Source organism: Anolis carolinensis, chromosome 2 (assembly GCF_035594765.1).
Source record: "Anolis carolinensis isolate JA03-04 chromosome 2, rAnoCar3.1.pri, whole genome shotgun sequence".
NCBI lineage: Eukaryota > Metazoa > Chordata > Lepidosauria > Squamata > Dactyloidae > Anolis > Anolis carolinensis.
In genome coordinates this window covers 60,437,905-60,452,716 of record NC_085842.1, presented here as the reverse complement: position 1 = coordinate 60,452,716, position 14,812 = coordinate 60,437,905, and the positions used below count along the sequence as shown (strand labels likewise).

Genomic DNA, 14,812 nt, shown 5'->3' with positions numbered 1-14,812 from the left:
AATGTTCTACACATGGTCACTGTGGATAACATACTTGAGGTGAAAACCTGAGAGACTATTTATAGCACTCAGATGAAATACTAGGGCACCACAAGATCTCCAGTCTTCTGTAAATCATTTTGAGGACATACAAGAACATGAAAAGGCTCATGAGGGTAGTATAAGCCCAAGAGTTAAATCCCCCAGGAACCATAATCCAGCCACCACTGAATGCTTCTGTGATAGCAAAAATGATACACACTCCCTTTTTAAAATCTGAAAACAAGACACTCACAGTGCATGCATCTCGTTTCCAAACTGACAGCATTCTGTAGATAGGGTAACATGCATACATGAGGAAAGGCACTGTTACTACTCATTCATACCCATTAAAGTTACAAACCTATACCCAAAATCTGCCTCTCTGTACTTTTTTCTAACATATACCCATGGTGCTACAATCAAACTGCAACAGTGTCATCTTCATTGAATAGTAGAGTTGGAAGGGACCACAGGGATCATCTAGTCTGGTTTCTTCCATGCATATGTACTTAAAGCAACAACTATATGACTTCAGTTTACAAGTCTATGCCAGGCCAAACAGTTCTTACAGTAAATAAATTCTTCCTGACCTTAAAGGAAGTCTCTCGTTCTTTGTAATTAGAATCCAGTGTTTCATGCCCTAAACTCTGAAGCAACAAAGAATTTTTCACATGGCATCTCTTTATTTTATTTTCTGGTAAGGAAAAAAGTAAAGGTAAAGGTTTCCCTTGACGTTAAGTCCAGTCGTGACCGACTCTGGGGGTTGGTGCTCATCTCAATTTCTAAGCCGAAGAGCTGGTGTTGTCCGTAGACACCTCCAAGGTCATGTGGCTGGCATTACTGCATGGAGCACCGTTACCTTCCTGCCGGAGCAGTACCTATTGATCTACTCACATTGGCATGTTTTCGAACTGCTAGGTTGGCAGGAGCTGGGGCTAACAGCGGGCGCTCATTCCACTCTACCCCAAACCAAAATCATAAGGAATTTTGTTACCCAGGAGTCTGTCTATATGCTTTGAGAGGTTATTCATTCACGCACTTCTAAGGGAGTTGGTCCACACAGCAGTTTTACTTTATTCCTCTTTTTTGCCACTCTTCGTTATTTGTACAATGATTAAAGTATACTTCAGTGTAAAGTTCTATTTTATGTCTATACTTTTTTGAAGAAAATAACTTTTTTGTACTTCAACTTTCAAAATTCCCCACCAAGGCATTCTGGAAATCATTGCCCAAGAAGTAATTTCCCCAAAATCCATTGTGCCCTTATGAATGAGCTTCCACTTAGTTTAGTTTCAGGACAAATTAGAGAACCAAGGTGGGAGGGCAAGTGATCCCTAACTATTTACAATGCTGGCTGGGAATTACAGCCCAAGCACAACTGGAAGCCTGCATGTTGTCCAATCCTTTGCCGGGAAAATACAGTAAAAGTGGCAGCGGGGCCCCTCCCTTAAATATCACCCCCCACCACCCACAGGTAGAGATGGTAAGTGGCAGTTGCTCCTTTTCCTTCCCCCTCACTTCTTTACTGATGGGAAGAGACAAATGTACTGGAAAGCAACCGTGAGGAGGAGGAGGAGGGTGGGCAAGGGTTTGGCTGTGAGCCTTGGGAGATGCTCAACCTCGCTGACCCCTGTTGCTGACCACGGTCACAAGCTGAAAGACAGGAAGGTTGTGAACTAATTATTCATCCAACACTGGGAGGCAGAATCAATATTGTTATGTAAGAGGTCATTTGGTCAAACACAATGTACACATCTTTCACTAAGTCACACATTCTTGTTGCAAACCAGTGACACCATAGCTTGAGCAAAACACAAGAATAATTAGGCCACTTTCTCCAGAAATGTCATGGGGGGGGGGGGGGTGAGGAGGGCTTATACATAGAAAAAAATACTATGGATTTACCTATAATGTAATTTCATTTATTGGAGGAACTAGATTTTATTTGACTACATAGATATTGTAAGGCAGAGTTTTGGTGGGTGATGCTGCAGCTCTCGTAGGTTGTCATTCCTTGTATTCTGTGAAGGGACACGTGTCAAATAACAGACACATACCCTCTTTGAAAATGCTGGGGAATGTCTATAACCTCAAATGAGGATATACAAGTATGAAAGCAGTCATGGTGGAACAGCATGATGCTTCCCTTTAAGACTTTTTATTTTTCCCAAATAGCAAACATGCATAAAGCATTCAAAGTTAACAGCCACTTTGGGGATTCCATACTATAAAAGGAAGCTGTCTTAGAAGAAGTCAGGCAATTAGGTTGTCTACCTTATTAACTTTGGTAATCAATGGGTTCTTCAAGAATTTGAGGAGTTTTTCTTTGTCCCAAATGAAAACGTCAGGGATTGAAATACAAAGCATTTGCTCTACCATTAAGCTAAAGTCCTTTTTTCCTTATTGCCAAAGACACTGAACTCAAAGACAAAATTTACCCTCATTTCACAAATATCCATTCAGCTAGAACCAGTTTCAGAAAGAGCTACTTCATTTGTTAGTGTAATGTCCTCTGCTTAAAACTGCAGCTCATTCCCTTATCAGAATATTATAAATGTGTTTCTGTATGGTCAGGTTATGGGATATGCTTAGCATGTAGTTAGAAGAAGTGCTCCCTCAACTGGTGAAAGATGCCTATAGGAAAGGTATTCATTTTAGGAATGAACATCTAGTCTGATTCTCAGAGTCTTTGATTCTCATGAATAGTCTTCCTAGAGGGCTCAGGGAGCATGGATACAAGGCACAGATGGGAATCATGTGTTATTAAACTACAAATCCCATGTGTCCTATGGTGAAGCAGGTTGGGAGTTACCTTCCAAAAATATCTAAAGATCTGCAAGATTCCCATCCTCAGTATAAAGAAAACAGACTGAGGAATGTGTAGGAATAGAAAAGTTGGATGGCATGTATGGTGTGTTTACGTGGGAGTAACACAATAAAATAAAGTGGTTTTTCAGTCAGGCGAAATATTTTCAGCTCTGCCTAGCTTTCATAAACAATGTTAATAAAGTAAAGTGATTCTTTTCCCTTTAATTTATTGTTGTTGTGTGAGAACTCTTCTATGTGGTGTCTTCAGAGTTTTTTTATGGGAATAAGGTTGAGAAGAAATCCCTTAAAGAGCACAAGATAGCGGGTACTACAATAAGCAGAATTTAGCATGAGAAATCGAGGAGCTAAAAGAAAAAGAAACATGGGAACTGGATGTGAGGGCTGTTTTTCTTCATCTGCCCTCAGAAATAATGACCAAAAGGTCATGGTTGTTTCATCAAGCATGTGCTAGTTGTATAAATACAAATACCAAAAAACAAAAGGGTAGCATAATACATGGATAGGTTTAACATTAATCTTACCTTGAAAACTCTGACCGTAGGAGCAGTGAGGTTGTTTGGATTTTCAATGAATCCTCTTTACTTGACTCAGAATGGCCCCTCTGTTGTTTAAACAGGGAGTATTTGATTTTTAACTAAATGTCTGAAAGGCTTCTAGCCACCAAAAGCCTTTTAGGGGGAGGCGGGTGCCATACTAAGCATTCTTTTGCACAGGAGGTTAATGGATTATATGCCATTGCTACCAGGTGAGATTAGATAGCCCTGACAGTCACACACCATCGGTATGCTGCATCTCATATCTTCACAGAAGTAGTGGTGAATAATAAAAAGGAAGGCATAGTCATGAGTCCCCCTGAAATTTGAGTTGACAGAACTCACCCTGCTATCTTTTGAAATTCTTCTATGTGCATACATTGCTCATCATTTTGTGAATTGTGGATTCAAATATATTTGTAGTCATAAGTATGCCGTGCAAAAGATGGAGTGAGCTTATTTTCAGCTGCTCCAGAGACTAGAGCATGAAACCAATGGGTTAAAAATTAGAAGAGATTTTATCTCAACTTTTGGAAGAACTTCTTTTACTGTAAGAATTATTCAACAAGATGATGAATTCTGAAGGTGAAACAGAGGTTGGATGGGCACTTTTCAGGAATGCTTTAGTTGTGCATTGCAGGGATTGAACTAGATGGCCCTTTTGGCCCCTAAGATTCCAGTCAGCCTTGGATGACACACACTTCCTTGGCCCATTTCAAACCAGCTTCAGAGCAGGATACAAAGCTGAGATTGCTATGGTTGCCTTAGTGGATGATCGCAGTCTTAACAGTAACAGAGGGAGTGTGTCCCTGTTGGGGCTTTTAGATCTCATAGGAGCTTTCGATATTATCAGCCATGGTATCCTTCTGGAATGCCTGGAGGGAATCAGAGGCACCGAGCTGCAGTGGTGCTGGTTGTGCCTCTCAGGCAGATTCCAGATGGTGGCGCTTTAGCTGCTCCTCAAAAAAGGAACTGCTATATGGCATCCCACAAGGTGCCATTCAATGTTTGTTTAACATTTGCTTGAAACTGCTGGGAGAGATCATCCAGAGGCCTGGATGGGATGTTATCACTAGCCTGATAACACCCAAATATATTTCTCCATACCTTAAAAAACAGCCTCACCTAAGAATGGTGTGTTTGTTCTGTATGAATGTCTGGATGAGGTAATGGGCTGGATGAGGAAAAACAAATTGAAACGGAATCCAGAAAAAATAGAGCTGCTTGCCATGAAGAGTCCTAACCTAGGACTGGAGGTGTGCCAAGCAGTTCTGGATGGGGTTACACTCCCCTGAAAAAGTGTTCACAGTGTGGGAATGCTCCTGGATCTATCCCTCCAATTGTCAGCCCAGGTAGCTGCAATAGTCAGGAGTGCTTATTATCAGCTTTGGCTGATACGACAGCTGTGCCCCTTCCTAGATTTGAAGGACCTAAGGATGCTAGTGCATGCAATGGCAACCTCAAAGTTGGACTTCTGCAATGGTCTTTACATTGGGTTACATCTGTACCAAGTTCAGAAACCTCAATTAGTTCAAAACATGGCAGATTAGTTACAGTAACATCCAGGAGAAAGCATGTTACACCTATACTCAAGTTATTCCACTGGTTGCCAATTGGTTTCCAGGCAAAGTACAAAGTGTTGGTTTTGACCTTTACAGTCCTATATGGTTTGGGTCCAGGTTACCTACAAGATTGCCATCTTCTGTATGCCCTAGACACTCAGATCCTCTGGGAAATGCTTACTCCAACCAGTCAGAACTCGAATGGTGACCAGCATCCAGAGGAGATTTTCATCAGTCACCCTAGGACTGTGGAATGACCTGTTGAAAGAGACTGAACAGCTAAATCAGCTGTCGGATTTTAAGATGCAACTGAAGACTGATCGCTTCTGGTAGGCGTATCCAGTTAATTTTGTGATTTTTAACCTGCATTTTATTTGGAATTTTAATCTGCATTTTACTTGTGTATATTTGTTATATTTTTTATCATGTTATACCCTACCTTGAGCTACAAGGAGAGGCAGGTATACGATGATGATGATGATGATTATTATTATTATTATTATTGGAGTCTATACTTTTGTAGCTCCCAGAATCCTTCAGCCAGTTTCCCCAGCTCTGCTTAAACCTGGGTCCTTTATCATTCAGGCCTCGGTGATGAGCTACAGCGGATTCCAGTCATTCTAGGTATAAATAAGTGTACTACAAGATATTCTGCCTCCAAGTACAAGGGCTTCTGCAGTCTTTTGCATAAAGATGTTTTCTTATATGCTTTAGAGCAGTGGTTCTCAACCTGGGGTCCCCTTCATCTCCCAGAAATCCTAACAACTGGTAAACTGGCTGAGATTTTTGGGAGTTGTAGGCCAAAAATATCTGGGGACCCCAGGTTGAGAACCACTGACCTAGACCTTACCACAAAAAAACACCCTTCAAGTTATGTGAGATTCACCCTTCCACAAATGTTCCTTCAGAGGTTGACAACCTGTACCAACCCCATTGGACATTGTTAAAGCAAATCCCAAAAGCCTTAGAGCAGTGGTTCTCAACCTGTGGGTCCCCAGTTCTTTTGGCCTTCAACTCCCAGAAATCCAGACAGCTGGTAAACTGCCTGGGATTTCTGGGAGCTGTAGGCCAAAACACCTGGGGACCCACAGGTTGAGAACCACTGCCTTAGAGAATCTAAACAATGGTGAAGGATGATGGGAGCTTAACATTCTGGAGGGCCGCAAAGTCCCATTCCTTGAAAGAGCCGTCATGCCTTGGCAGACACACACCTTGTGCAGTTCAAGAGGGGTGGGAGACATGATTTCCTGGATCTCTTCCTTCATCATCTTTATCTCCAAATTCCTGTCATTCTTCTTGGTGGGAGTGCCATTGCTGATCCCTTGCCCATCGCCTGGGCTTTTGGTGTTCCCTTTCCTTGGTGGGCTCAGTCCCGTTTGGTTAACAGAGTTTAGGAGCAATTTGCCCCCGTCAAGGCCCAGATTGTGTACACTCCCAGTCATGATGGATGCCTACATGGGAAAGCAAGACAACAACAGCAACAACAAACAGAACAGTAAGACCCAACTCAAGAAGCAGCAGTAGTGAAGGCTGTGAAGTTGGTATTGATACTGACATTAAAAAAAATGTCCTCAACAGCAAAGTAATGGATAGGGAAACAGTGACAGATATTCGCTATCAGGGCATGTGATCCTTGCCTCTCCCATTAAGAGTTTTTTGGCTGAAGGTTTTATTCCTAGAGCTTAGGCTGGGGACCTGGCTTTGGTCCGCCTTTTCATTTCCTGAATGGCAACAAGGAAGGAGGAATAAAGTACTACCAGCCAAAACTTGCAAATGCTGGCTCAGATCACATATAATTTAGCATCTCCTCCTACTTTTCTCTGTCAGGAAAGTGAAGGAGGCAAAAGGCCAGGAAGGGGTAGTGTTTGCTATCTCCAACAGGAGATATAGAATACAGGCAGTTCTTGACTTACACACTACTCATAGTTACAAACAAGGGTGAGACAACAGGAAGTGAGAGAAGTCTACCCCTTGGAAAGGAAAGTCACTATTGAAAGAGCTATTATGGGGAAAGGGTATCTCAACTGAGGCTTTATCACCAATCCTTGTTTCCACAACAAACCAATTTTTTCAAAATACAGTTATCACAGGGACATAAAGGGCGGAGAAATCTTGTGAATCTTTTGCAAAGACAGTAAAACAAACACCACAGGGCTTGCGGGAGGTGGTATGGTTGCCTAAAAATCCCTGCTAGCTAAATCATGGCATCCTAAACCAGATAAGGCTCATGGAACAGAGATTTGCTTCTCCTGCCTTACATCTTTCTTTTCCCCATCAAATCCCAGTGCTATAGATATGGTAACCCATCTCTGTCTTTACTCTTAGAGCCCCTCCTCTTTTGAAAAAAAAAAAAAGCAGAAACAGGAAAACACAAACCGACAAGGCAAACCGTTTCAGAAAGAGAACAGTGAGTCATTGCTCTATACATTTCAATTCTGTTTGCCAAGGGATGCTGCTTAATTACAATTTCTACTCAGCCTGAGATCTGGGCAGATGAGAAACATCTGCCTATACAAATAAAACAGCTTCAGCTGATACACCACCTGCACCTTTAACCTTTAAAGCCTTACATGGTTTGGGTCCATGTTACCTAAAGGATCGCCTTCTCCCGTAGGACACTTAGGTCCTCTGGGGAGACAGTTACTCCAACTAGCCAAACCTGACTGGCAACCACGACGTATTTTGATATGTATTTTATGGAGGTATGTTTTAATATATGTATTTACAGTGTTTTAAAATGATTATGTGTTATGTTTTAGTAATACTCTAACCCACCTTGGGAGAAGAAGAGCAAGAGAAGCGAGCAAGAAATAAAATTATTATTATTATTATTATTATTATTTTATGACACAGCAAAAAAAATAGATATGCTGTATTTCGTATCACAAAATCACAAGTCCAACACTTCCCAAGTGTCTAGGGCTGTGTGATGTATTTCCGGATGATGCGCGCAGATCCCAGTAGATCATAATTTTGTCAATGTCTATTGTTTCCAAATACCAGCTGAGATCTTTTGGCATGGCACCCAATGTGCCGATCACCACCGGGACCACCTGCACTGGTTTCTGCCAGAGATTTTGATGTTCAATCTTGAGGTCCTGATAGTGGCTGAGTTTTTCCTGTTGTTTTTCGTCAATGCGACTGTCACCTGGGATGGCAACATCAATGATCCAAACCTTTTTCTTTTCCACAACTGTGATGTCTGGTGTGTTGTGTTCCAGAACTTTGTCAGTCTGGATTCCGAAGTCCCACAGTATCATCATCATCATTAGAAACAAACACAACAAGATGAGTACACAGCAGAGTCTGCTGGCTGTTGTATTGGATCACACGTTGGACACTTCCCAAGTGTCTAGGACTGTGTGATGTATCGGCGAATAATGTATGCAGATCCCAGTAGGGTGGTCTTCTGCAGCTGGCAGGTGGTAATTTTGTCAGTGCTGGTTGTGTTTAAGTGCGGGCCAAGGTTTTTAGGCACTGCACTCAGTGTGCTGATCAAAACTGGGACCACCTTGACTGGCTTGTGCCAGAGTCTTTATAATTCAATCTATTATTATTATTATTATTATTATTATTATTATTATTATTATTATTATTATTATTGACACAACAACATAGTACGACACAGCAAACAAGATAGATTTCGTATCACAAAATCACAAGTCGAACACTTCCCAAGCGTTTAGGACTGTGTGATGTATTTTTGGATAATGCGCGCAGATCCCATTATTATTATTATTATTATTATTATTATTATTATTATTATTATTATTATTATTATTCATTTAATTACTTATTAATTGCCCTCCATCCAAGATGCTCTAGGCGATTTACAAGATAAAATTGTAAAGGATAAAAATATATACATACAAATATTGATAAAATTAACATAGATTAAAAGCTCTAGTAAAGAGCCAGGTCTTGAGTGCTAGGGTAAAAGGCCCTAACTCACGCATGGCTCTCATTATTATTATTATTATTATTATTATTATTATTATTATTATTATTATTATTATTGGTGTACACTACATTTTGCATGAAACTGACTCACAGGTTCAGTTGTTGCAAAGTAGATGGAGTCACTATAAAAGGGGGTCCTCTTTTTTACTCAGATTATGATGCAATTTTGACTATGGAAAGCAGTAGAATACAAATCAATTTTTTATCAGGTAGAGGATGAAACTCCTGGTTTCTTTCTACTACTCAAGAGAAGTGGAAAGGCATTGTATAAACTCATGTATAAGTCTAAACATTTTAGTCAAAATATTACTCCCCCCCCCCCCCCCAAAAAAAGTGTCAAGTTATCTATGGGCCAATGTAACTATTGTACATTTTCAAGGAGCATCCTCTTCTCTCAGACAAGTGTCTGTATCTCCCGCTGTGAATCGGCAAGGGCTTTAAGATCGGCCAGGGAGGCCCTCCTCTCAGTCCTGCACTGTCTCAAGCACTGTTGGTATGTATGAGGAAGAGGGCCTTCTCGGTGGTGGCCCCCGGCTGTGGAATGCCCTCCCCAGGGAGATTAGGCAAGCCCCCACACTGTCTTCCTTCCATAGGGACCTGAAGACCTGGCTATTCAAACAAGCTTTTGAGAACGCCTAGACCCTAGTTGATCTATGAATTTGGTATGCAGCCCTGCACTTTATCCCTCATCCCATGGTTACAGCTCTGTACTTATTCCCATTCCCTGGTCCTATTGTTTACAGCCTGGTCATGTTTACATTAGCTATCATCACTGATGGATGAGCACTGTTTTATTCTGAGTTTTATGCTGTTGTTACATGCTTATGTGTTTTATTCAATTGTATTTTATATTGGGTTTTAGGTCATGTCCTGCTTTTAGGTACCTTGTGCCTTGTGTAAGCTGCCCTGAATTCCCTCAGGGAGATGATGGCAGGATACAGCATTGTTGTTGTTGTTGTTGTTGTTATTATTATTAGATAAGAGCTTAGTCCATCCCAGGGGAACCTAAATCCAGGTTTGAGCACTCTCTGCTCTCTCTACCATGGCATTGCTTCTGACCTTTTCAAATGCCTGAGTGGAAAAACTGTGGTGTTGGCTCTTTGGTGCTTCACCTCAATGTTGTACTGAGAGAGTAGAAGGTGTTTGTGCTTCTTTTAGGGGTTTTTTTTTTGTTACAGACTAAGGTATCTACTCAGAGAAGGGGATGTTTCTTTTTTATATATAAGCATTAATACTTTACCATAACTATCCTCTTCTCTGCGAAGAGTGGCACAAAGCCTTTTTGAATGTCTAGGCAGGAAAATGATAGCACTGGCAGTGGACAAGGGTGGCTAGCCCCATGAGGTGGCATTGGTATTCCCCCTGCCTTCCAGAATGCCCTCAACTTATCCACAGGTCTTATCTAGCTCCATAATTTTGGCTTTAAAACCTGCCCATGAGTTCCATGTTAAGTTGACTTACACACAAGTATATATGGGTAAAATATCATGTAAACACAACTTTTTGCCCATCTTCAGTTACAACTGGGGAAGCAATGGCTAAGAAATGCTAGAGGCATCATAACTATGTATCAGTTCTTGGGGAAAACAAGCACTTGTAGGCTGTTTGTGGGCTTCCTATGGGCCCACATAGGTGAGGGACAACCTTTGGTCTGATCCAGCATATATTTTTTTTACATTCAAATTGGAAAACCTATTAAACGTGGTAGCAACAGAACCACTAAACCAGTTCTCTTTTCAAAAGATCAATTTACCTCAATTTCTCTCAAAAGTTCAGACTGGCCGCATGTTTCCAAGTCCTCCAAAGCTTCTCCAAAAACACGCCAAAAATTATCCTCATGTGCGGTCTCAAGGCCATTTTGGCGGTTGGGATATCTGTTGTAACGTAGGAACCAAAGATTGTCAGCACTCTTCTGGAGCAGGACGGAAGCTGCAAGGCTACAGCAAGTGGCTCGCCAGTAAAAGCAGAGACTTGGCAGAGTCTTCATATACAAAAGCAAACAATATGAACTTTTCAGGCAAGAAAGAGAGTCCAAATACAAAACCTCCATGCACTTTCACTAATGGGGCAAAAGTCCTTCGAAAGGAAGAATTAAACTGGTGTAGTAATGTCAAGTTCAAAAGGGTAAATAAAAAGTGCCTGTAGGAAGATTGCACGTTTAGGAAGACGTTTTGGTGACATAGAGAAGTAAAAGAAAAAAAGGATGCATTATGGGTAAACCAGGAGCCTCAGAGACTGTTAGTAAAAAGGCGAATGGGACAGAGTTCAGATCTGAGACACAGAACACCTGAGAAAAGAGAGAAAAACACAGAGGGTAACAGACATGGTGAGAGAATGATAAATACATCAGGTCTCCATGGGAGTCTATAATGTAAAAAAGATGTATATAAAATGATTTTTCCCTAGAGTAGGCAAACAATTAAACAACCTAGACGAATGTACAGAGGAGTGAACAGGACCTATATGCAGTCCACATGTCTCATATCTTATTTTCATGGATTGCTCTTTCAATAAACAGTTTTAATAAGTTCTGTTGGCCCCTTCTCATGATATGAGTTGGGCAAAACATCTCCCTTGAAGGAGTGAAAAGAGTTAGACTTTGTAATAGCCAGTCCTCTGTAGCTAAATAGTGGGCAAATCTTTCCCTTCTTTCCCCAGGTAATGTTTCACATGCCCTAGTGTGACCAACATACAGGATCCAGGACAGGACTATGCAGTCAAAACCAGACTTGATTCCAAAATGTCTTGAGTTTAAATGGTTGGGTTCACACCATGGAGAGCATATACATTTAATCCCCACTTGAGTGGCATTCTCTAGAACATTATAAAAGCAAATGATTACCATATGTTTTCTGGGGGAGAAAGTCATGCTACTCTAGAAGGACATAGTAGCAAAAAAGATAAAATCTGTCCTTCACCCAGAATACTGGGTGCCTAGCTCTTACTGACAGGAAGGCCACAGAGTGGTGGAATGTGTGTCTTTGCACACCCACAACTTATCTATCTGAGGTGGCCTTTTTAGAAATCCTATGTATTGTCAGTACTTTGTGTAACAGCAAAGCCTTCTTCACACTTCCATGAGGAAATCACTCCACTGGATGTTTTAGTGACACTTCTTAGATATCTAAAGGGTAAACAGCAATTAAAGATGAGCTCAAGTCATATGAAATGGGTTTGGAAACTCATGCCAAGGAAAATGATTATTGTTTTAATGGGTCAACACTACAAAGAACTGTGACACAAACAAGGGGAATGTTGAGTTGAAGGTTGGGTTTTTAATTTTAATTTATGCAATCGTTCTTCCTTCCTGCCTTTGATGTAACGTACTTTGGTCCACGACTGTTTGTTTTCATGCCTGTGTGCCAATAGGGCTATTGCTGGCTTTTCAGAATTCTAGTTGTCTGGACAACAACCATAGCACATCAGGTAGTCAATCTATACAATGAAGACACTATGGTGAAACCAAATTGTAAGTTCCTCTGGCTGTACTGTTTTGGTCAAACTGCTGAGGCTTGGGAGACAGAACTGTGACAAGTGTAGAGGACATTTTCAGGTGAAGAATCTCTAAGGTATTGCAAATTGATTCCAAGTAGCTGAGAATTTGGGGATTTTGCTCATCTCTACTAGACTTAACGTAGAAATTACGTAAGCAGAGACAGCCCAAGTAGCATGGTCCAATCTTAATGCAACTGGGGCTCCTTTTCAGTTCAACAATAGTATGGACAAATCTGAATGCCTTCAGGAGAAAATACTTTTAGTTTCCTTAAAAGAGATATCTAGGATCTCTCTCTCTCTCCCTCCCTCCCTCTTTTTGCAAGTTTGGAAGTTGAAGGTGACATTTGTCTTAATAGAAAAATCTGGTCTGTTCTATGTATTTTTCACGTATCATTGAAATATTCATGTCAGTGGCTAGGTAGCATCACCTGCAAAGAACATCATACTTCACCGTTGTAAGACAAATCCTTATGTCTGGCCACACATTCATAAAGATAATCCAATCAGCCCCTTTGCTGATTTTAACTAAGCTATAACATCTTGCCATTATAAAATGAAGAGCACAAGAAGCAAAAAACTTGTCTTTGCACCCAGTTAGGACAGGGTTGGGAATCAGGCGATCTTCCACATGTTGTTTTAGACAGAAGCTTCCAGCATCTCTAGATGGCATAACCAATAGTGAAGAATGCTGGGAGCTGCTGTTCAACAACATTGGTAGAACCACATAATTCTCATCCCACAAGTTAGGAGTAAAAGGTCTAAGGGAATTTCATGGATGCAGTCACTCTGTGAAATTATATGGCAATAAAAACAAAATAATGACAAGTTGTGGTTCTTCCTTTTTAAAAAAACAGATTATCTTGATTTCAAGAGCATTTGAGGATTCTGTGATACAGTCCCCCTCTCATTAAATTATTGGTTTCATGAATTTCCCTAGAAATCTATCCTTAAAGCATGTGTTTTGAAATGGCCAAGTGTGATGCTTTTGCAAAGACACTCATCCCTTAACGGTTAACACATTATAGTGGAATGCTTGCTCTTTGATATTAATTTATCACAGTAGTATACACACCATGAAATTTCATTAATTCTTCATGTCAACATTTTTGACAACAAAGCAATAGAGTAATTGCATCTTGATGCCAGATAGTTATAAAATATGCTACCAAGTACAGTTTGCGGCTTCACTAACCAGAAATGCAAAAATACCACAAAAGCTAAGCTGTCCACTTCTGCCTTTGGGGAAAGGGGGCTAGTCACAAGTTCAGCACCAATCACGTTTTGTCTCATGGATCCTTCACAGTGGAAAGAGAAGAGAATGAAGAACTTTGCTTATACAAGGTCCTGTAAAAAGCTGATGGCCCAGATGCTTCTACATTTGCCTTTCACTTGCCCAAAGATAGTGTATGACAGGATGGGTATCCTGGAAACAGGCTGTGAAGGTGAATGCAGAACTGCCTGCATCCAACCCAGAGAGAATTTTTAAAAAATGGGTGGATAGGATTTCCCCTTCCCTTCCTAACTACTTCACTAAAAGGGTGGAAAGTGTGCTAACATTTTTTGGGGAAGGATTTTTCCTTGAGTAAAAACTCAGTTGGCCTGGACATGTGACTAGTCTTCTTTCCCTCCATTCCTTATTCACTATGCATATATAGAATACCAGTATACCAAAATCCAAAAAAAAGTCCAAAATCTGAAGAAAAAAATCTATCAAAAAGATTTAGGACATACGAAACTCAACTGTAGCTAGTAAGGAAAAGGAAAACATTCCCCATTGATAGACACCTATCACCAGCCTACATAAGACATGCCCGCCTCTCCCTTTCTCTTGTGATCAATGAGAATACATGTTCATTTCTGTTGCTACCATATCCTCATTTTTCTTACAAGCTCAACATACCTGCTGGGCTTCTCCCAGTCATCCTCACTGAAACTGCCATCCATGAAGGGGTAACTCTTTCTGGGATCCCCAGGAGGGGTGCTGCTCTTCTGTCTGCTGGATCTCCACTCATGCGGATGAAGAGCAATACCAACAGCCTGGGGTAAGTATGTACCTACTGAGATTAGATGAAGAGGAAAGATAGATGAGAAGGAGAAATTGTTTTTAGTTTTAGAAAGCCATACAACTAAATGAAGAAAGATAATCTTATTGTTGCGTCACTGATTGGGAAACACCATCTTCACCACTGGCTGTTTTGAGAAACAGATTTTTAGTATCAACTGTTACACTATTGAACAATTTTCATTGTGTGCCACAATAAGAGTCTGCAGAGGTTCAAGAGGTGGCATGACAAAGGAAAAAAGGGAAGGAAGGAAGAGCTAGAGAGAGAGAGAAACAAAAAGAGTAAAAAGTAGCAGGGATGTTCTCAACTATTCAAACTTTAAAAGAAAGATTACTCCTCTTCCAGTATA

At 40.8% G+C, this 14,812-nt stretch overlaps 1 protein-coding gene across 11 annotated transcripts in view; it reads right to left on the bottom strand.

Annotated features, from left to right (window-relative positions):
• The window catches only part of grip2 (glutamate receptor interacting protein 2), a 555,542-nt gene that overhangs the window by 5,800 nt on the left and 534,930 nt on the right, over positions 1-14,812 (bottom strand). For 10 of the 11 annotated variants that reach the window (XM_062969791.1, XM_062969795.1, XM_062969788.1 and 7 more), the window contains 3 exons: positions 14,301-14,457; positions 10,659-10,779; positions 6,157-6,396 (listed from right to left, as the gene is read on the bottom strand). In XM_062969791.1, coding sequence (XP_062825861.1) covers positions 6,157-6,396; positions 10,659-10,779; positions 14,301-14,457 — 518 coding nt within the window. Of the gene's footprint in view, positions 1-6,156; positions 6,397-10,658; positions 11,193-14,300; positions 14,458-14,812 lie in introns of those variants that run through there. The other variant, XM_062969798.1, reaches the window with a different exon arrangement.